Source organism: Dipodomys spectabilis, unplaced genomic scaffold (genome assembly GCF_019054845.1).
Source record: "Dipodomys spectabilis isolate Male_0828 unplaced genomic scaffold, ASM1905484v1 ptg000119l, whole genome shotgun sequence".
In the NCBI taxonomy this organism is placed as follows: domain Eukaryota; kingdom Metazoa; phylum Chordata; class Mammalia; order Rodentia; family Heteromyidae; genus Dipodomys; species Dipodomys spectabilis.
Window position 1 is genome coordinate 848,820 of NW_024870796.1, and position 22,956 is coordinate 871,775.

The 22,956-nt window shown below is 40.8% G+C and overlaps 1 protein-coding gene across 7 annotated transcripts in view; it reads right to left on the bottom strand.

Annotated features, from left to right (window-relative positions):
• Positions 1-18: 18 nt before the first annotated feature.
• Canx (calnexin) overlaps positions 19-22,956 on the bottom strand; it is a 48,781-nt gene continuing 25,843 nt past the window's right edge. For 6 of the 7 annotated variants that reach the window (XM_042688973.1, XM_042688976.1, XM_042688970.1 and 3 more), the window contains exons 2-15: positions 17,368-17,544; positions 16,082-16,155; positions 15,506-15,564; positions 14,725-14,866; positions 13,994-14,075; positions 13,293-13,485; positions 11,790-11,979; positions 9,344-9,457; positions 8,842-8,998; positions 6,511-6,726; positions 5,584-5,703; positions 4,481-4,607; positions 4,234-4,313; positions 19-1,400 (exon numbers count right to left, since the gene is read on the bottom strand). In XM_042688973.1, coding sequence (XP_042544907.1) covers positions 1,347-1,400; positions 4,234-4,313; positions 4,481-4,607; positions 5,584-5,703; positions 6,511-6,726; positions 8,842-8,998; positions 9,344-9,457; positions 11,790-11,979; positions 13,293-13,485; positions 13,994-14,075; positions 14,725-14,866; positions 15,506-15,564; positions 16,082-16,155; positions 17,368-17,541 — 1,782 coding nt within the window. In that variant the 5' untranslated portion in view covers positions 17,542-17,544 and the 3' untranslated portion in view covers positions 19-1,346. The remainder of the gene's footprint in view (positions 1,401-4,233; positions 4,314-4,480; positions 4,608-5,583; positions 5,704-6,510; positions 6,727-8,841; positions 8,999-9,343; positions 9,458-11,789; positions 11,980-13,292; positions 13,486-13,993; positions 14,076-14,724; positions 14,867-15,505; positions 15,565-16,081; positions 16,156-17,367; positions 17,545-22,956) is intronic. The other variant, XM_042688977.1, reaches the window with a different exon arrangement.

The window sequence follows — 22,956 nt, forward strand, 5'->3', positions numbered from 1 at the left end:
TCCTTCAAACCATATTAAAAAAAAAAATTGAAAAGGACTCCTTTATTGTGTAAATTTAAGACATAGCTGTTACATGAATTGCGAATGAACTTAAAATATTCTACAAAAATCAGGTAATTCATGCTATGTCACTCCTCCCATAAATACTTTTATTCTATGTTCAATTACAGTCAATTCTGAATTGGCCCACGTCTGGATTAGACTTCTAAAGTCTTTATACAGAGTAAAGGAAATGGATAAGAATGGAAGTTTGTGTTCTATCCTGTACTTTGACCCTGGAAAGGTGTGGGTCTGCTTAAAAAGAAACATACACTTAATCACAATAAAGCTTAACACTATGCAGAGCTTTATAATAATTTTCAGCAACGGACTGCAAGCTGCGCTGTGAAGAAAATGCATAGCAGAGAGAGAGCTAGGGCAGGGAAAATAGGTAAGGAAAACAGTGTCAACACAGTGGAACAAGTGGTGAAGCATCTTCTCTGGAGCCCACCTGCCCTGCCAGTGTTTCTTTCAAAAGCCAGCATTCTAGGAGGCCAGGGACCAGAGACTCCGATGTGTGAAGTAGGAATGCCCAGGTGCTGCTTTAAATCACCACCTCCATCAACTGAAAAGCTGACTGGGAACCAAGCAGTTCCAAGGGCAAGAGAACACACAAACCTTATGATCTAACCAACATCCAAGTGAAAGCTGGGTGTGTTGTGTGTGTGTGTGTTATAGGTCTACTTTTAATACAACTTAAACAAAATCTTTATATATAAATTTGGACTTCTATCTAATCTCAATATTCTTGGAGGAATTGAGTAATAGAAGCAAGAAAAACAAGATTATAACCACAAAGGACTGTACTTAGACATGATTACCAATTTCAAGGGCCACAGATACTTGAATGTTTTGTAATATCAAACCTAAAAAAAAAAAACAAACCTGTTAGATTAGAAAAACTGTAATTCATCCCCCTAGCTTTTCTAAATGTTGGTGTTATTTCTGCATGGACAGATTAATAAATTAAGCCAAGATTTTAGACTGGCAAAACTTCTATCATTCTATTTTAAAGAAAGATGTTTAAAAACAAAACAAAAAATACAAGTTAGTTGCTTCATGTTACATTTCACAACCATTATGTTAAATGTTTTCTTTCTACAGAAACAGGGTCCTTTATGTCACAACTGCAATTATTTACTGCTAGATGTTTAAAATCACACAGGCTAGCGCTCAGCTGGAACCTGCTGATGGTGTCATCTTGAGGTTTTCTGAGTTTCAACCTAAGGTTGCCAGGCCCTCTCCTAGGACCACACTTGCAGGGGAGGGGAGGGAGAGGAATTCACAGATAAGTTCTTAAGATTGTTTCACTCTCGTCTTGGCTTTCTGTTTCTTGGTGATCTGTTCAAAACTTCATCTTCCTATCAATTGAAAAGAAAATAAATTCACTGTAATTAACAAATTTTTAAAAATTCAAATTTCCACAACTAACCAAATTGAATAATTCATTTGAAGCAAAAGAAACATAAGAAAATGAACAAAACCAGTTTATGGCACAGAGGTATACATTTTTGTATACATTCAAATTGTCTTTGTTTTCCAAAACCATGTTACTTTTTTTTTTTTTTGGTTGGTTGTGGGGCTTGAACTCTGGGCTTGGGTGTTGCCCCTGCACTCTTCAGCTCAAGGCGAGTGCTCTACCACTTGAGCCACAGCGCCTCTTCCGATTTTCTAGTGGCTTATTGGAGATAAGTCTCATGGACTTTCCTGCCCGGGCTGGCTTTGAACCGTGACCCTCACATCTCAGCCTCCTGAGTAGTTAGGATTACAGGTGTGAGTCACTGGCGCTGGGCTAACCATGTACTTTTCTCAGGCAACCCCATAAACATTTTCCTGAAAATGGATCAAGCAATCTGGTTACATTTGTTACTTGCTTAATCCTACCTAAGAAAGTACTATTGGTTCCAGTCTAAAAATGAAAAAGCTTTCTTCAAAAGAAAACTGGAACAATCCAAGTAAAGTAAAATCCCAATGGTCTTCCTCTGGGCCTGGACGTTGTCCCTCAGCATTTCAGCTCAAAGCCAGTGCTCTACCACTTGAGCCCCCAGTGCTCTTTCTATGCTATCATAAACTGACTATTGTAACTTACTATTTGAAAAGGCTGACTTTATTTAATCCTACAAGCAACTTTTTTAAAAAAATTAGCTGAAGCAGTTTGGGAGATATAAAAACAGCTTAAGACATAGTCCAACCATCAGGAACTGCATTCTACTTCAGATTGTAATTATTACAGGAGCCTGTAATAATCTCATATCAGGTCTGTTGGAGCTAGGGAAAATACAGCAGGAGTTGATCAGATCATGCCAAACCTGTGCTCCAAAGTCCATAATAGCTAAACATAAATATACTAGGAAGAAAAAGCCATGTCCACACAATGGCCTGGGAAACCCGTGTCATCTGGAACCTTCTCCACTCTCGTTTAGCATTCCTCTTACTACTGGCCATCTAGCCTTTTGGACTATTGCTGTAGGCCTTACACTAATTGCCTAGAATGTTTTCCCACTAACAACCGCTCAAAAAACCCTTCACCTCACTCAAGTCTTCACTCAAATGTCACCTTTCCGATGAGGTCTTTAATACTGGAACCTATTCCACCTCAGCACTTCTACCATTGTTTCCTATCCAACTTCTCATAGCTTATGTAACAAACCATGTCATTTACTTCCTTCAAGAATCCAGTGCTTACTGTCTGACCCTACTAAAACTCCAACTCTCTCAAAGGTACTATTATCTTTGTCTTGGTTCACTGACAATGCTTGGCATATTATAATGGGCACTGAACAAATAAGTGTTAAATGAAGCTGGGTGTCAGTAACTCACACCTGTCATCCTAACTACTCAGGAGGATGAGATATAAGGATCGTAGTTCAAAGTCAGCCCATGCAGCCCAATAGTGGAGCTGTAGCTCAAGTAATAAAATGTCAGTCTTTGGTGGCATTAGTACACTTAGGTCCTCAGTTCAAGCCCCAGTACTGGCACCCAAGACAAAAATTAGTGTAAAATGAATTAATAGCAGAGATAAAACTTTAGAATGCACTGACTTGTGCAAGAAATACTTAGTGGAGATATAGATGAGACAGAATTGTTTAACACACACACACACACACACACACACACACACACACACACACACACACACACACACACACACACACACACTACTGCCAGGCACCAGTGGCTCATGGCTGTTCAAAGCCAGGCCATGAGACTCTCTTATCTCCAATAAACCAACAGAAAACTGAAGTGGCACTGTGGCTCAAGTGGTAAAGCGCTCAACTTAAGCTCACCTAGAACTCAGGTACAGAGCCCAGGCCCAGAATTCATCCACGAACAACAACAACAACAAAAACAAAGGGGGGGGGGGCACTGCCTGGGAAGGTGGCTCAGTGGTAGAGCTCTTGCGCCTTGCATGAGGCCCTGGGTTTGTTTTGATTCCTCAGCACCACATAAGCAAAAAGAAAAAAGCCGGAAGTGGAGCTGTGGCTCAAGTGGTAGAATGCTAACTTTGAGCTGAAGAGCTGAGGGACAGCGCCCAGGCCCAGAGTTCAGGCTCCACAACCAGACACCCCACCCCCCAAAAACAAAACAAAAAGCCAGGTGCCTGTGGATCACGCCTGTAATCCTAGCTACTCAGGAGGCTGAGATCTGAGGATCTCAGTTCAAAGCCAGCCCGGGCAGGAAAGTCTGTGAGACTCTTATCTCCAATAAAAACCTCTAGAAAACTGGAAGTGGCATTGTGGCTCAAGCGGTAGAGGGCTGGCCTTAAGCTGAAGAGCGCAGTGACAACACTCAGGCCCAAAGTTCAAGCCCCACGACCGACCAAAACCACCCCCCCGAAAAAAAAAAACACAAAAATCTTTAGAAAGTATCTATTTTTCCTCTGCAGCTTCTGCATATTCTTTTCTACACACACACACACACACACACACACACACACACACGCGAAAAATCTTTTGAGGTTCAGATGTAGCTGAAAATTATCAAATTGTCGACATTCAAAATCCCATTTTAACAAATATTTTACTGTCACAGCCATTGTAAATCTTCCTATTCCCGTTACTTGAAATACAAAAGCATTCTAACTTTTTACAATTTTATTTTTGTCTAAGACAGGGTACTAGAACTCTTTGTCTGACACTCACTTTTACTCATTGGCTGGTTTCTACCACCTGAACCACACCACCCAACTTTTACCTCTGCTTTAGGTTTTCTATCTTCCTCCTCTTGACTGACAGTGCCACCATCCTCTTCAGCATCACTTTTTTGTTTCTCTTCTAAAAACAAAAATATATATATATAAGTAAAACCTTAAATTTGGTAACTAAGACACTTAGCATCATCTAAAACATTCTCTACTATAACTTATAAACCTGCTTATCAGGGTTTAAAACAGTATCACGGTTTCTTCATTTAAAGGAGATTTTGGGAAACTACTTCTTACCAAGCTTCTCTTCACCTTCCTCATCTTCATCCCCTTTGTCCTTTTCCTCTTCCTTTTCTTCTTCCTCCTCCTTGACATCTGGTTGAGGAGCATCTGTCTTCTTATACTCCATAGCATTCGACTGCTTCTGAAATAGTCCCCATATTTTCATAATTACTAAATGCTCAATGGGTAAAGTTCTGTATCCGGCTGCTAAAGGAGTAGATTTAAAGACATGAAAAAGATGTATTCCCCCCGCCCGAGTTAGTGTGTGGTCCAAGACAGAAGAAACAGGAAGAACCAAGGGTTGGACAAGAAAGTACAGGTCTCACTTATAAGGCTGACTCAGGCAGATATATAGAACAGTGGTAGGGGTAAGGCTAAAAGCAGAACTAAGTCTAGGAACAAAGTCTATGAATGCAGGGTGAGGGATAACCATCAGTATCAGTAGAGAGCATGCAACAAGGACTGAATAACAAAATGTTACAGTGAGGTCACGGAGCCCATACAGGTATTGTTTGAAGAGGTGGAGAATGGTGAGAGGGCAATGAGTGAGAAACAAAGTAGAACTACAGAAATAGGCCAATGAAAAAAATCTGGTGTAACTAATTTGTTGCTCTTCTTTTTTTTTTTCGTCGGTCGCGGGGCTTGAACTCTGGGCCTGGGCACTTTCCCTCAGCTCTTCAGCTCAAGGCCAGTGCTCTACTGCTTAAACCACAGCACCGCTTCTGGTTTTCTAGTGGTTTATTAGAGATAAGAGGCTCACAGAGTTTCCTGCCTGGGCTGGCTTTGAGCTGTGATCCTCAGGTCTCAGCCTCCTGAGTAGCTACGATTATAGGCATGAGCCACCAGTGCCTGGCTTGTTGCTCTTCTTAAAAAAGAAAACGCTGATACCAAATATTAATGGAGAGAAATAAATAATAATGGCAACTGAGGGGCTATAAATTCTCTTCCAGTCTGCCACAAAAAATGGCCATCAGGTAGGAGTGAAAGTTTCAGAATTCAACAGAAAATGTGGCTCAGTCATGACTACAGAGCTGCTGAGAAAAAAGTTAAGTGATATATCTATCTGAATTATATTTAACATCAAAACAATTCCTTCCAATTTCAAAACACATCCCTACCTTTCCAGAGCAGCAGAAGAGGATGACAAGGAACACTGGCAGAGCCACAGTCAAAATGTAGACCACCCAGAGCCACGGGCGCTCCTCAGCTGCCTCCAGCATCTGCCCCACTACACCTGGCTGTAAAACAAGGCAGAAAGCACTGTCTTCTAACATCAAATGCAAACTACACTATTTATCCCTCTGTTCAGTTACAGCATTGCCACTACCTAGGTTGCTCCTTTCTCAAAGGGTTCAAAGCTAAGTAGGGTTTTCTGTTGTTTTTTAATTTAAAAAAGTTTTTTTATTGGTCTTGGGCTTGAACTCTGGGCCTGGGCACTGTCCTTGAGCTCTTCAGCTCAAGGCAAGCACTCTACCGCTTGAGCTACTTCCTTAGTTTCTTTGTTTTTGGATGCCTATCCTCGGGAAATAACTCAGGTCCTGGGCACTCCGTCTCAGCTTCTGAGCTCAAAACTAGTGTTCTACCACTTGAGTCACAGCTCTACTTCTGACTTTTTGGTGGCTGACTGGAGGCAAGAATCCCACAGATGTTTCTATCCTGGCTGGCTTAGAACTGAGATCTCAAATCTCAGCCTCTTGAAAGCCAGGATTCTAGGCATAACCACTCACCAGTGCTGGCAAGAAATGGTGGCTTATAGTATCTCAGGCATCACAATTAAAATTCTTCAGTCACAAGAACAGTTGTCTAAAAATTCTACACATGAATAAACTATGAATAAACATTTTTAGAGTGTGCTAAAATGTGTTCCAAATGGCAATTAAGTCATACACACCCTGCACATAACACAGGATAGACTCTAAAGCCACTTAGTGATAATAAAATGAGATCCACAGTTATACTTTAGGTAATGTTATTTCCCAGAAAGAGAAAACCACAATGACAGCATTCCCAAACTACTTCCATTACCTCTAATAACAAATACAAACCTCAGCAGCTCCATCGGCAGCTTTCTTCAGGCCCCATCCATCATTAGCCCAGTCATCAACTACTCTTCGATCACCACTGATGATGAAGTTGTCAAAAAAAATGTCAGAAGTCATGGACCACAGCTCCAAACCAATAGCACTAAAAGGAGTCATTCTGAAAGGTTCTAGATCTTCAAAGAAATCTGGATTTGGTATTTTTCTGGGTTTCCATATTCCCTAAAAAAAAAAAGTTTCAAAAAATTATTTCAGGTAAGGAACACAAAAAAACTGACTGCATCAAGGAGGACAAACACTAACTTTGTTAAACTTAAGTGAACAGCAGGAAAAAAGCAAATGACAGCAATGTGTTATTGATACTGGGATGTGAATTCAGCAGTTCTGTTTGTTTTGATAGCACTATACCAGCTTTTTGCTGGTTAGAGACAGTCTTATGAACTTTTCTGCTCAGGATGGTTTCAAACTGTAATTCTCCACCTTACAGATTTAACTGTAACCACTCTACATACATCACCTTGACAATAAAATTAAAAAAATAAAAACTACAATCCTCCTGATCTCAGTTTCTTCAGTAGTTTAGGATTACAAAGTATCTAGCCAATGACAACTGGCTGTTACTGCTAGTGAAGGTTTGTAGTTGTTGTTTTGCAGGCATAAGAGACTAGAATTCAGGGCTTGGTCACTATCTCTGAGCTTTTTCACTCAAGGTTAGCACCCTTACCACTTTGAGCCACAGCACCACTTCTGGTTTTCTGGTAGTTAATCCGGAGATAAAAGTTTCAGTTTCCTGCTGAAGGCCAGCTTTGAACTGTGATCCTCAGATCTCAGCCTCCTGAGTATCTAGGAGTATCTACAGATGTGAGCCACCAAAAAAGCCAGAAGTGAAACTTTGGCTCCAGTGGTAGAGCCTTGAGCTTCAAAGAAGCCCAGGGGCAGTGCCAGGCTGTGTTCAAGCCACAGGACCAGCACCAAAACAAAACAAACAAAAACACCAAAAAACCCAATACCTCACTCTGGCCCATTACAAAAACCTCTGATTACATCAACTGCTTTTTGGGAGTTGGAGTATAAGTCAGTAGAGACTTGGTGGCAATTTAAACTAAAATGCAGTCTTCCACTAGTGTTCACTTCTAAGTAATCATCTAAAAATACTACAAACCCCTAAACATGTAAAAGGATGATTCATTAAGTAGCCACCAAAAGAATGACTAAATGGTAATTTTTAATTTTTTTTTTTTGGGTCCGGTTGTGGGGCCTGAACTCTGGGCCTGGGCCGTTGTCCCTTAGCTCTTCAGCTCAAGGCTAGCGCTCTATCACTTGAGCCACAGCACCACTTCCGGCTTTTTTCTTTTTGCTTATGTGGTGCTTAGTATTCGAACCCAGGGCCTCAGGGATGCAAGGCAAGCGCTCTACCACTGAGCCACCTTCCCAGCCACTAATTTTTTTTAATTTTAATTTTTTGCCAGTCCTGGGGCCTTGTTCCTGAGCTTCTTTTGCTCAAGGCTAGCGCTCTACCACTTGAGCCACAGCACTCCTTCCAGCTTTTCTGTTTATGTGGTACTGAGGAATTGAACCCAGGGCTACATGCATGCTAGGCAAGTACTCTACCACTAAGCCACATTCCTAGCCCCAAGAGCCTGTCTTTTTATAGATGAAGTTACTGAGCCAAGCAATGCTAACCTGTTACCACACTAATTCCTACCAGTCCTCTATGTCACAAAGATGGACAAACGATATCAGGATCCTGTGGCTAAAGCACCTCTGCTACATCACATCAGGTACGCAAATCACAGGTTCTTCATTCTCTTGAAAAGAGCACATTTCCTTTTAAAGGTTAAAATGTGTTTGTGACTTTAACTATAAGTATCACTATTCCACAATAATGTAAAAGATGTGAAATTTATGTAATCACCTAATCTCACTTTAAAAAAAAAGAAGTGAGAGAAGGGATGGGTTAGGAGCATGGCTGGCAATGTTGTCTGACACCTTGTATTCATATACTGTTTTGTAGAATGGGAACTTCTTTGTACAACTACTTAAAAATAATAATAAATCATAAATAAAAGAGCACATTTAACAAAAAGAAAATAAAGGCCACTCAGAAGAGTGAGCACTGGGACCTGGAAACCAATTATCCCTGTTTGTTTTAAGCAGACGTAATAAGCAACTATGAATGTTTTTTTCTCTCTTTACCAACAGTTAACCTACAAAACTAAGTTGTCTCTCAACATATAAAGTTTATTTCCTACTTAATCATGAATAGCACTTCAGATAAAACTCCTAGATGGACAAACATTAATAATAAAATCAACTCAATAATCAAAAAGGACAAACCTGGTAATTAGGATTGTCAATCATGGGAGGTTTCCATTTGCCCTTGTAACTGGGGTTGTCAATCATAGGCCGCTGCCAGACACCACACCCAGGAGCTGACTCACATTTAGGATTGGCAATCTGTGGAGCCTCCCACTCTCCATCCATATCCTCATCCCTGTAGAGATGTAATATAAACAACAAATTACCAATGGGTTCTGGGATGAAGAACTATGAACATCCGGCCAACCCAGCATCCCCAGGAGATCCTGGTGGAATGCGTTCAGTGTTGTACTACAGAATACCATCTTCTTTCTCATTCAACAGAATGGCCTTTCTTAACAGATACATTTCAAAAAATGATAAAATACAATTACATTTATAGACCTCTCTCCTTAAGTTTGGGCATTTTGGCTGTATTTAACCAAAATTTAATTTAAAACAAAAAAGAAAAACAGGTAATTTAGAATCTTAACTCCAAAAAGAAAAATAGGTAATTTAGAGTCTTAACTCCAATTCTTACCAATCCTCTGGCTTCTCTGCATCTGGATCAGGTATATATTCGAGCTCATAATCTAACCAGCCATCAGGTTTCGTGGCCTCCTCATCTGGAATCTTAGCAGGAGCATCTTCATCCCTTATACATAAGGAAAGCACCAATTATGACAATACTGGCCAGAGAAGCAGAATATAGTGCCTTTTTATTCTTTTTAAGTAATTCATTTACTTGTGAGAAACTGGTCATTCTTTTTTTTTTTGGGTCTGGTTGTGGGCCTGGACTCTGGGCCTGGGTGCTGTCCCTCAGCTCTTCAGCTCAAGGCTCTACTACTTGAGCCACAGTGCCACTTCCAGCTTTTTTTTTTCTGCTTATGTGGTGCTGAGGAATCGAACCCAGGGTCTCATGCATAAAAGACAAGAGCTCTACTACTAAGCCACCTTCCTAGCCTGAAAAACTGGTTAACCTTCAAATGAAAGTTAATATTTAAAGCTTAATATTTACCTGACAATATTTAATTTTAACAATTACTAATCCAAACAAAGGCATACATAATACATACTAAATTCAATCAAGTTTCTAAACTGCAATATTACAAAACACATTTGGCACAAAACTAATTGGATCGTGTGTGTGTGTGTGTGTGTGTGTGTGTGTGTGTTGGCTTTGGGGCTTGCAGAACCTGGGAACTGAATCTGGGCTTTTTTGCTCAAGGCTAGCATTCTACCACGTGTGTGTGTGTGTGTGTGTGTGTGTGTGTGTGTGTGTGTGTGTGTGTGTGTGTGTGTGTGTGTGTGTGTGTGTGTGTGTGTGTGTGTGTGTGTGTGTGTGTGTGTGTGTGTGTGTGTGTGTGTGTGTGTGTGTGTGTGTGTGTGTGTGTGTGTGTGTGTGTGTGTGTGTGTGTGTGTGTGTTGGCTTTGGGGCTTGCAGAACCTGGGAACTGAATCTGGGCTTTTTTGCTCAAGGCTAGCATTCTACCACTTGAGCCACAGCACCAGGTCCAGCTTTTTCGTGTTTAGCTGGAGATAAGAAACCTTCCTCACCAAATTTCCTGCCCAGCTTACTTTGAACCATGATTCACAGATTTCTGCCTCCTGAGTAGTTAGGATTACAGAGTAGTTAGGATTATAGGCCTGAGCCACCAGCTCCTGGTTTAACATCTTTTTTTTTTTTTTTTTGGTCAGTCGTGGGGCTTGAACTCTGGGCCTGGGCACTGTCCCTCAGCTCTTCAGCTCAAGGTGAGCGCTCTACCATTTCAGCTACAGCGCCACTTCCGGTTTTCTGGTGATTTATTGGAGATAGGAGTCTAGTCTCACGGTCTCTCCTGCCTGGGCTGGCTTTGAACCGCGATCCTCAGATCTCAGCCTCCTGAGTAGCTAGGATTACAGGCGTGAGCCACCAGCGCCCGGCTCTGGTTTAACATCTTTTAAATTTATTTAGTCGATCATGAGGCTTGAACTCTGGGCCTGGGTGCTGTCCCTCAGCTCTTCAGCTCAAGGCTAGCGCTCTACCACTTGAGCCACAGCGACACTTCCGGCTTTTTTCTTTTTCTTTTGCTTATGTGGTGCTGAGGAATCGAACCCAGGGCCTCAGGCATGTAAGGCAAGCTCTCTACCACTGAGCTACCTTCCCAGCCCCAGGACTCTTCATTTTTTATGTGGTACTGATGAATCAACCCCAGGGCCTCATGCATGCCAGGCAAGCACTCTACCACTAAGCCATGTTCCCAGCCCCACCAAAGATGCTTTTTTTTTGTCAGTCTTGGGGCCTGAACTCTGGGCCTGGGTGCTGTCCCTCAGCTCTTCAGTTCAAGGGTAGCACTCTACCACTTGAGCCACAGTGCCACTTCCAGCCTTTCCTGCTTGTGTGGTGCTGAGGAATTGAACCCAGAGCCTCATGCATGCAAGGCAAGCATTCTACCACTGAGCCACCTTCCCAGCGCCTCTGCCTGAGATGCTTATCTCCCATTAACAACAAAAGCTTGAAGTGGAACTGTGGCTCAAGAAGTAGGTAGAGTACTAGCCTTGAGAAAAAAAAAAAAGCTAAGTGAGAGCATCAAGCCCTGAGTTTGAGCCCCAGGACTGATCCGCATGCTTGCGTGCATGCGCACACGCACACGCACACGCACACGCACACACACACACACACACAGGTAAAACTAAAGCGTGCTGATAACGAACTACCATCATTTTTAAATTCTGTGGTTTACAAAATGGCATGAGAAAATTTAGATAACCACTACTGGTCCCCTTTTCAACTACAGACAGTAATTTCTGTTTTCTCTTTAATACTGAACTGAAATAGATTTCTAACTCTTCCGTTTTCTTTTTTATTATCACACTTTTGATTTTCACTGTAGGTTATTTAATCAGATCTTATACTACCAACATTTGGCTACATCAACAGGTGTGAGTAGCCCTGTGAATGTAAGTAAAGGTTCTTTTACACTCAAGGATGGGTCCCCAAGACTCACCAGTCATCTGGCTTGACAGCATCTGGATCGGGTATTTTGGGTCTTTCATCCCAGTCCTCAGGCTTCCGGTCTTCTGGATCCTCAATTTCACGTGAAGGATTTACAGCAGGAGTCATGTCATTTAGCAGATTTCCACTGTTTACAACGGACTGGTCAACTAATATTTCAAAAGTATTATCTGGATTCAAGACTGGAAAAAGGTTAGATGCAGTTTGAGTTAGTTAACCACTCATTTCCATACTCCTTTCATGCTACAACATTAAAATGTGGAAATGTGACATTTGCCAGGCATCAGTGGCCAAGCCTGAAACCCTATTCAGAGTTGAGATTAACTGTCCAGGTACTGAAGCATTCAAAGTCAGTTCAACTGCTGGGTCCTGGTGGGTCATGCCTGTAATCCTAGCTACTACAGGAGGCTGAGATCTAAGAACAGTGGTTCAAAGCCAGCCCAAGGAGGACAGTGGATGACTCTATTCTCCAATTACCTATCAGAAAACCGGAAGTAGTGTGGTAGCTCAAAGTGGTAGAGCGCTAGCCTTGAGCAAAAAAGAGCTCAGGGACAGCACCTAGACAACAACAACAAAAAAAGTCAGTTCAACTAATAATTTTGAAAAACTATACATCTAACTCTACTATATATCCTATTATTTCATTTTATCAACAAGAATCTAAACAAGGGCAGGAACGAAGAAGTATCAGTGACTTAACTCTTAATAGGACATAAAAGCATGTTTCTGTTTTGTGTGGTGCTGGTGGAGGGTCGAACCCATGTTCTTGTGCTAGGGAAGCACTCTTACCATTGAACTATACTTTCACCATTGAACTATACTTTCAGACTCAAGAGTATATTGTTTTTTGTTGTTGTTGTTGTTTTTGCCAGTCCTGGGTCTTGAACTCAGGGCCTGGACTTTTTGCACAAGGCTAGGCTAACTCTACCACCTCAGTCACTGCACTACTTCAGGTATTTTTTGGTGGTTCTGAGGAACTGAACCCAGGGTACCCAGGACTTCATGTATGCTAGGCAAGCACTCTATTACTAAGCCACATTCCTAGCCTCCCAAGAGTGTATTCTTAAAATGGTATCAAACAGCCAGGTGGTGCTGGTGGCTCACAGCTATAATCCTAACTACTTCAGGAAGCTGAGATCTGAGGATCATGGTTGAAAGCCACCCTGGGAGACTTATTATTTCCAATTAACCACCTAAAAAGCTGAAGTAGAGTTGTGGTCCAAGTGGTAGAGCACTAGACTTGAGCAAAAAAGCTCAGGGTCACAGCTTAGGCCTTGAGTTCAAGCCCCAGAACTGGCATTTACTCATGAGCGCACACAAGCACACATGCACACAGAGTCCTCGCTCAACAATAGAAGAGAAACTTTTTAGTGCTGACCAATAAAGAAGCTCATTCTACCACAAAGGTACAAGATTTCTTGCAGGCTCCAGTATTCTCCAGGCATATTTTGAAAACCTCATGTCTTTAAAAACCCAAATTAATGTTTTTTCTTACTTAATGTGTAAAGATGTGTTTTCTTATCAGTAAAATAGGTCTTCAAATCTGCATCTGGCCTTTTAGCGTGCTTTTCTTCATATACACCTGTCTTGGGGTTTTTGTGGCGAAAGATGAAGTGCAATTTATAGTCTTCTCCACATTTATCTGGACCAAACATAATCGTATAGGGGGTCTTGTCATGGAATTGATCCTTCAGAAACAAAGATGAATAATTTTAAGTAAATCTTACCAGTGTTCTAAAGCAACCTTTCATAAGTATGTTTTCTCTTACAAAATTCCAAATAAATTAGTTATATACTTAAAAGTTGGCTGCTGCATAAATTTCAGACACCAATGAAAAGAAATAATTAGCAATCATTAGAAAATAATATAAGTACTTAAGAAAAGAAGTTAATGCGTATGTTTTTCAAAAAAGTAAAATTAAGTTTGCTGAAACTAAAACACAAATCAGAAACCAGTGAGAATCAAAGTGTTGCTGGTAACTTTTAACGTGACATTTCAAATAAAAAGCACATTAATGTCAAAATCAATACTGTAAATACTCTAAGAGATAAAAATTAACAGAGGAGTAGGCTTTTTCTTTTTTTCCTTCCTTTATTTTCTTGTTTTATAATATCTTCTTCCCTTTCTCTCTAAGATTTAAAAATTTTTAAAAAAATATTTGTGCAAGGCCAGTCACACAACAAACAGGTACCTACCAGGTTGAGTTCTGGTGTTTTGGAAAGTAGTTTCACATAGGCACCACCACATTCTATTCCATTTTGGAAATTAACCTCATACCTAATTTGAGAGAGAAAAGCAAAACACCTCATGGCATTCTGAAAGATCAGATCTTATAATTTCTTTACCCCACCCTAGTTAAAGGTTTTATCACAAGCCATATGATTGTATTTAGAAAATATTCCATTATCTACCGTTTTTGTATGTCTACTAAATCCCACAAAAATAAGAAAAATAAAACTAAACCTTAAAGCAGATTCCCAATAAGCTTTTGCAAAATTCAGATGTTCCTTTACTATGAAAGAAATAACTAGTTTGTTTCAAAATATTAGGCACAGAAAAACAATCTCAGGATTCTAAATTTATTAGAATAGTGTGTGTGTTTGTGTGTATATATTCTCTAATTTTTCAACAGTTTTCTGATGTCCTCTTAAATTACCTTTTCTATAGTTTTTTTTTTTTTTTTTGGGGGGGGGGGGGGGTCCAGTTGTGGGGCCTGAACTCTGGGCCTGGGTGCTATCCCTCAGCTCTTCAGCTCAAGGCTAGCGCTCTACCACTTGAGCCACAGCGCCACTTCCAGCTTTTTTCTGTTTATGTGGTGCTGAGAAATCGAACCCAGGGCCTCGTGCATGCTAGGCAAGCACTCTACCACTGAGCCAACTTCCCAGTCCCCTTTCTATAGTTTTTAACAAACAAGCATTTCACTTACTGAACTATGAGAGGCTTGGTATCAAATAGGAAGGGCTTGTTCAATTTAGCAGAGATGGCATGATGCTTGGCCCGAGACATCAATACAAGTCCTTTATCGCCTGGAAGCTTTGTTTCCTTCATTTCGTCTACCTCCCACTTTCCTACAAAACAGAAAAAAAAAAAGCTCTCCACTTCTTAACTATATCTTTGAAGGTTTTTTAAATGGCAACCAACTAAACTCCATGTTATATATGTCTATTGTACTGATAATTTTTTTTTTTTTGGGTCCAGTCGTGGGGCCTGAACTCTGGGCCTGGGATGCTCTCCCTCAGCTCTGCAGCTCAAGGCTAGCGCTCTACCACTTGAGCCACAGCGCTGCTTCTGGCTTTTTTCTTTTTGCTTATGTGGTGCTGAGGAACCGAACCCAGGGCCTCATGCATTCAAGGCAAGCGCTCTACCACTGAGCCACCTTCCCAGCCCCTGTACTGATAAATTTTTAACATACTTCATTATTCCATGACAGCTGGGCTGTTAATACAAAGTATACAAATATTTATCAAACAGTAGGATATCCAACATATTCATTATACCAATGCCTTGAAAATAACTTCCTCCAATATACAGCATCACAGGTGATTACTTACATAGGTCTGATCCTATCACATAGGTCTACTCCTATCACATAAAACAATATACAAAGATGTTGCAATTCCCAAGGAGTACTTTTTGAAACTAGCTAGTCTTAAGAGATGCCATGGAAATCCATCACCTCCATCTGCTAGACAAAATGAAATTCTCACCATCATATTTGGCAATTTCATCATCAGTGTCATCTTTCTTGGCTTTGGATAAAATCCACCTGTAATTAAAGATAAACCTTCAAATTAAAGATTCAAATGACAGTTGATCAAGTGAAGGGAAACAATATATATAAATGAACCATCTATCCCTCCTCCTGATAGCCTACTTAACCTTTGTCATTATATGTCTGTAATACATTAGTGATAATGCATTGTGTTCAGTTTACAAACCAAGAAAAAAAAGGGTACCAAAGTTATGAGTCTCATGGACTTTCCTGCCCAAACTGGCTTTGAACCATGAGCCTCAGATGTCACTCAAAGTCCTGAATAGCTAAGATTACAGGATTGAGCCACCAGTGTTAAGCTCATTGGACTATTTTTTAATGCTCAAGACAAAATTTTCCAAACAACAAAATCTAGGGTAAAGGAAGAGGGAAAAGAATGGGAGCAATACGAATGACCAGTTCCAAAAGTCTATATTCCCAAAGAGACATACAGATTAGATAGATAAAATGCTATGGTCCAAAACAAATGATGCTTACCTTTTATGATTTTTCTACCTAGGAAAACACTTACCCTGACAGAGAGCCTCTATCAAAAGAATCAGCAAAATAAACTTCTCCTGTTGGAACTGGAGCTTTGTAGGTGACCTATGTTAAACACAGAAGTGAATTAGGAATTGAAATTTTAGCTGAGCCTAAAGGTTCACAAGTGCTGTAATCCCAGCACTTCAGAGGCTAAACTAGAGAATCACAAATTACATACAGGTTACACGACATAGCAAGACCATGCCTCAAATTTTTTTTTTCCAGCCAGGCACTGGTGGCTCATCCCTGTAATCCTAGCCACTCAGCAGGCTAAGATATTAGTTTTACAGCTCAAAACCAGCCAAGGCAAGAAAGTCTGTGAGCCGCTTTTTTTTTTTGTCAGTGGTGGGGCTTGAACTCTGGGCTTAGGCACTTGAGCTACAACTTCATTTCTGGCTTTTTGCTGATTAGAGATAAGTCTCTCCAGATTTGTCTGCCCAGACTGGGCAGACTGATTCTCAGCCTCCTGAACAACTAGGATTACAGGCATGTAGCACTACCACTGGCACCCAGCTACCAGCAACAGTCTTTTCTCAATAGAATTAATTTTCCTGGCTTGTTTTAAATTGCCATGAAACTTTCATAGCTACCCCTTGAAAAATAAAATTTTTCTTTTCTTTTTTCTTTTTGGTCGGTTGTGGGGCTTGAATTCGGCCTGGGTGCTGTCCCTGCGCTCTTTTTTTTGCTCAAGGCTAGTGCTCTACCACTGAGCCAGAGGGCCACTTCTAATTTTCTAGTGGTTAATTGTAGTTTCCTGCCTGGACTGGACTTGAACTGCAATCCTCAGATCTCAGCCACCTGAGTAGCTAGGATTGAATTTAATCCATATGGGCCTCTGGCAATATAGAACAAAGCAAACATCAGTTTTGTTATCTTAACAAACTTTGCTTTTCCTTTGAAAGATCCAAATTCATTCTATGTTTAATTTTATTTATTTTTTTTTGTCAGTCGTGGGGCCTGAACTCTGGGCCTGAGTGCATCCCTCAGCTCTTCAGCTCAAGACCAGCACTCTACCACTTGAGCCACAGCACCACTTCCAGCTTTTTCTGTTTATGTGGTGCTGAGGAATTGAACCCAGGGCCTCAGATGTGCAAGGCAAGCACTCTACCACTGAGCCACCTTCCCAGCCCCTGTTTAAATTTTTTTTTTTTAATTTTAGTAATGGAGCTCAAACTCAAGAGCCTTGAACATACTAGCACTCTACCACTGAACTACATCCTCAACCCCTATGTTCATATTTACCATGAGGGAATAGATTCAAAAACCAATTCAAACCTTTGGAGATGGAGGAGTGCTGGTATCTGGTTTCGATTTTGAATCTTCTACCTCTTCAATGACATCATCAAGATCATCCTCAATATCAATCATATCGTCATCATGTCCTTCATGAGCCTGAATAATGGCAGTTCCAAGGACCAGTAACATACACAGCAACCATCTCCCTTCCATGATCTACATATAAAAAGAGTAAGATAAACTAAATGTGCTGCCTCTTATTTTAAATTTCAGAAAGACTATTAATCCTTCCTACCTTCATGTTTAAAATTAAAGCTTTCAAATCAAAGAGGTAAAAGAAACCTTAAGTATTCATTCTATAGTTAAGGAACATGAAGTCAAAGGGATTAAGGAACATTACAATGAAATAACAGAGATGAGCCAGGGGCCTGTGGCTCACACCTGTAATCCTAGATACTCAGGAGGCTGAGACCTAAGGATCATGGTTAGAAACCAGTCCAGACAGAAAAGTCCTTGTGAGAATCTTATCTCCAATTAATTCACTCAAAAACCAGAAGTAGAGCTGTGGCTCAAAGCGGTTGAGTGCTAGTCTTCAGCAAAGGAGCTGAGACACTGCCCAGGCCCTAAATTCAAGTCTACAACCCACCAAAAAAAAAAAAAAGGAAGAAATAACAGAGATAACTTAATGATTTATATGGACACTGCTGTTGTTCAAAAATCAAGCATGGACATATTTTCAAATTAGTGTATAAGGATTCCACAATACAAATATAAAACCAAGGACTAGCCACTTATCTCTAATCTTCTAAGCAACTAAATCCCTTGTGTGGGGGCTGAGAATGTGGCTTAGTGGTAGAGTGTTTGCCTACCACACATGAAGCCCTGAATTCAATTCCTCACTAACACATAAACAGAAAAACTGGAAGTAGTGATGTGGCTCAAGTGGTGGAGCACCAGCCTTGATCAAAAGAAGCACAAGGACAATGCCCAGGACCTGAGTTCAAGCCCCGGGACTGGCAAATGATCCTACATCCGGATTCCACATTTGTTACTTAAAATCTTTTTTCTTTTTGTTGATCCTGGGGCTTGAACTCAGCCTCTTTTGCACTCTACCATTTAAGCCACAGCACCACTTTCAGCGTTTTCTGCTTATGTGGTACTCAGGAATCGAACCCAGGGGATCATGCATGCTACAAGCACTCTACCACTAAGCGACATTCTCAGCCCACTCTAAATCCTTTCAATGGAAGTTGATGTAAAAAAAATCTACATTCTTTAGCTAGCATTCACAACCATTTCCTTCAAGAATCCTCCACTCGCCCCAGTCAACACTGTCTACCTCCCTCATGCACACTTAAAGCATATAATTCATTTTCTCCTTCTGTTCATTGAATGTAAAACATATACATGCATGTGTACGTGTGCACACATGCATGCATGAGCACACACACACACAAACTAAAATCACCCTGAAATACACAAGCACTGTTTTCCAGTTTAAGTTTTTCTTTCTGACAAATGGTGGATTCTGCTCATCTTTCTGACCAACAGCTACAATTACTTTTGCCCACTGGTTTGTTTTCTCCCAGACCATGATTTCTTCCCTTGATCTATAATCAGTACAAAAGCCCATGGTTTCAGCTAAAAATCACAACAGTAAACACACTGTTCCAAGAGTGAAGTTTGAAAGGTTAGTCAAATGTTGACAGGGATGTGGAGAAGTTGGAATTCTTATGCACTGTGAAAAGGATTGTAAAATGGTACAACTGCTACGGAAAAGCAGCTGCCATATGTTCCAGCAACCTCATTTCTGCATTTGTAGCCAAAATAACTCAAACAGGATCTCACAGAGATGTTTGTACACCCCTGTTCTTAGCAGCACTATAGCTAAGTAGTGGAAGCAACCCAAATGTCCATCAAAAAATGGATGAATGGAAAAAGAAAATGAGGCACTTCACATACAATGGAATACTATTCAGCCTTAAAAGGAAATCCCGTCACATGCTAGCACATGGGTGAATCTTGAAAGGTTAAGCTAAGTAAAATAAACCAGTTATAGAAAGACAAATAGTCCATAACTTCAAGTATACAAGGTATCTAGGTACAAATAGTCCATAACTTCAAGTATACAAGGTATCTAGGTATTTCCCCCTTATTTTATTATTTTTAGCTTTCTAGTTGAGACAAGGTCTTACTATAGCAAGTTCCAAAGGGATGCTATAGCTACTGACCCAAGGAAGCATTAATTCTGGTTTACAAATAATCTATTTGTGCTGCTTTCCAGTTTATAAAAACATTTTCATATGCACTATTTCTTGGGAACCTTCTAGGAGTAACTCATTTTCTTTTATACTTTGAATTAAGACTTAGTGAAATTACCTACCCTTTTTTTTTTTTGGTCAGTCATCGGGATTGAACTCTGGGCCTGGGCACTGTCTTCTGAGCTCTTTAGCTCAAGGCTAGCGCTCTACCACATAAGCCACACAGGGCCACTTCCGGTTTTCTGGTGGTTTATTGGAGATAAGAGTCTCAAGGACTTTCCAGCCTGGGCTGGCTTTGAACTGAGATCCCCAGATCTCAGCCTCTAGAGTAGCTAGGATTATAGGCACGAGCCTGTAATTAATGTACTCTTGATGATCTGAAGATTGCGTATTCCTAACTTCTATTACACCAGACAGTATGCTACCACATACTTATGAAGAGGTCAGAGGCAGAGGATAGTAACCCTTCTCAGGAAAGAGCAGCAAAGGGAATGATCCAGAACAGAGATCTTTTGGAAGGTTTATTGAGAAGCCTGGCCCAGGTTAGGGACCAAGAAATGGTAAGGGGAATGGGATCAACATGGGAAAAGCTTAAAAAAGAAAGAGTTCTCAAGCAGCAGGCAATCTGTTTTATTGAGAACAAGGTAGAGTCTCCAGCAAATCCAGGGAATATACTTCTCTCCCACTACCAGTTCCTCTACACCCAGTTATAGGACCTGTATTTTAGACAAAAGAGGTACTTGGGTGCTCATCTACTGTTTGTATTATCTAGATATTGTGAAGGATGCTGGGAAACCCTTATCACTCAACTGTGACAAGTCAGTTCTCAATGTTTGGCTTTATGTATGCTGTTTTATCTACCTTAATTTGCCAATGTGTCCCCCAAAAGTTAGTCTATTCTAGTTCTAAAAGCCACTATTCATCTGCTTTAAATTCTCCAAGTATTATTAGATATGCCCATATTTCAAACTATTCAAAATAACATATGTAAGGTAACCTTAATTCTCTACTTCAGTAATAAAAATATGACACTACCAAGAACCAGCCACTCATATCCCAGTTCTCCTATTCATATACTTCCTATATCAAATGTGACCCAATAGGATATCCCGGTTGGTACATAAAAAGAATGTCATCTTGGGCTATGAATGTGGCTGGGAATGTAGAGTGCTTGTCTAGCATGAATGAAGCCCCGAGTACCACATAAACAGAAAAAGCCAGAAGTGGTGCTGTGGCTCAAGTGGTAAAGTGCTAGCCTTGAGCAAAAGAAGCTCAGGGACAATGCCCAGGCCCTGAGTTCAAGCTCCAGGACTGGCAAAAAAAAAAAAAAAAAAATGGATGTCATCTTACAGCACTTTCAAGATAAGACAGGAAAATACTTAGGTGGTCTTAGGTTTGATATTGTTTTTGTACATCAAAAACTTAGTACCTCAAAGAAAGAAACATTAAGTTTCTACCTTGTAAAACCACCAAAGACAATCACAAACTGGCAGAAGGTAACTGCAAAACATACATCTGATGTATGTTTTAATGTATATAAAAAACTCACTGAACAATAAGAGAAACCAATTTAAAACAACAAAAAAAGTACAGCTCACTGCTAGAATACCATGTGCTTAGCACTAAAGGCCATGACTTGCTGGGCACAGGTTGCTCATGCCCATAACCCTAGCTACTCAGAAGGATCTGAGGACTGCAGTTTGAAGCCAGCCCAGGGCAAGAAAGTCAGTGAGACTCTTACCTCCAGTTAACTACTCCAAAAACAGAAGTGGAGCTGGGCTCAAGTAGCTGAGCACTAGCCCTGAGCAAAAAACTCAAGGACAGCCCTGAATTCAGGCCCCACAACTGACACCCCCCCAACCCCCAAAAAAAGCCATGAACTAGCACTGCTACTAAATAATCTGTAGGCAACCAAAATGTCCTTCAACAGGTAAGGGAATAAACAGTCTGTAACATATCCAATACTATTGAATATTGAACAATTGAGATATCTGCTCAAAGCACCAAACAAAACAAAATGAGAGAAGTTAAAATGTATATTCCTAGCTAGGTACTAGTGGCTCATGCCTATAATCCTAAACTACTCAGAAGACTAAGATATGAGAATCTCAGTTTGAATCCAGACCAAGCAGCAAAATCTATGAGACTCCTATCTCTAACTGCCACAAAAGCCCAGAAGTAGAGCTGTGGCTCAAAACTCAAAATTGGTAGAGTGCTAGCCTTGAGCACAAAAGCTCAGGGACAGTACCCAGGCCCCGAGTTCAAGCCCCGGGATTGGAAGAAAGGAAAAAAAAAAAAAAGCATATTGCTAACAATAAGACAGTCTGAAAAAGTGTTATCAAAACTGGCTCATTAATTTTAATAAATCTACCATAGTAATGCTATTACTATATATGACAGTACAAATTAGACATAGGACATATTGGGAACCCTTTGTACTCTGCAAATTTTCTGTTAACCTATAGTTGTTTCAAACAATAAAAAGGCCAGCCTATAATCCTAGCTACTTGGGAAATGGACATGGGGGCTGGGAGGAAAATCACAGTTTGAGGCCATCCCAGGAAAAAGTTTTCAAGACTCCATCTGAACAAATGGCTGGCAGTGGTAGCATGCACCTGTTATCCCAGCTTCCTAGGGAAGCACAATGGCTGCAAGCAGTGGTACACACCTGCCATCCCTAGTAACACAGTAAAGCACAAGTAGAGGAAGTGAAGCCCAGGCAGTCCAGGGAATAAAGCAAGAGTCAGAAATAAGCAATGAAAAAAGAAGTGATAGCCATAGCTCAAATGGATGAATGCTTGCCTATTAGACCCTGAGCTCAACAGCCAGGATTGAGAGGTGTGTCAGAGGCAGAGGACAGAAAACTCGCTTGGGAAAAAACAGCAAAAATAATTAAAATAGAGCTGGGGACATGGCTTAGTGGTAGAGTGCATGCCTAGTATTCATGAAGCCCTGGGTTCAATTCCTCAGTACCACATAAACAGAAAAAGCTGGAAGTGGTGCTGTGGCTCAAGTGGTGGAGTGTGTTTGCCTTGAGCAAAAGAAGCACAGGGACAGTACGCAGGCCCTGAGTCTAAGCCTCAGGACTGGCAAAAAAAAAAAAAAGGATTACAATAAAAAGTTAAACTAGGAAAAAGAATAAAGCCGGAAGTAGCGCTGTGGCTCAAGTGGTAGAGCGCTAGGCTTGAGCTGAAGAGCTGAGGGACAGCGCCCAGGCCCAGAGTTCAGGCCCCACGACCGGACCCAAAAAAAAAAAAAAGTTAAAACTAGTGCTGGAACGGTGGTTTAGTGGTAGAGTGCTTGTCTAGCATGCATGAAGCCCTGGGTTCAATTGCTCAGTACTACATAAACAGAAAAGGCCTGAAGT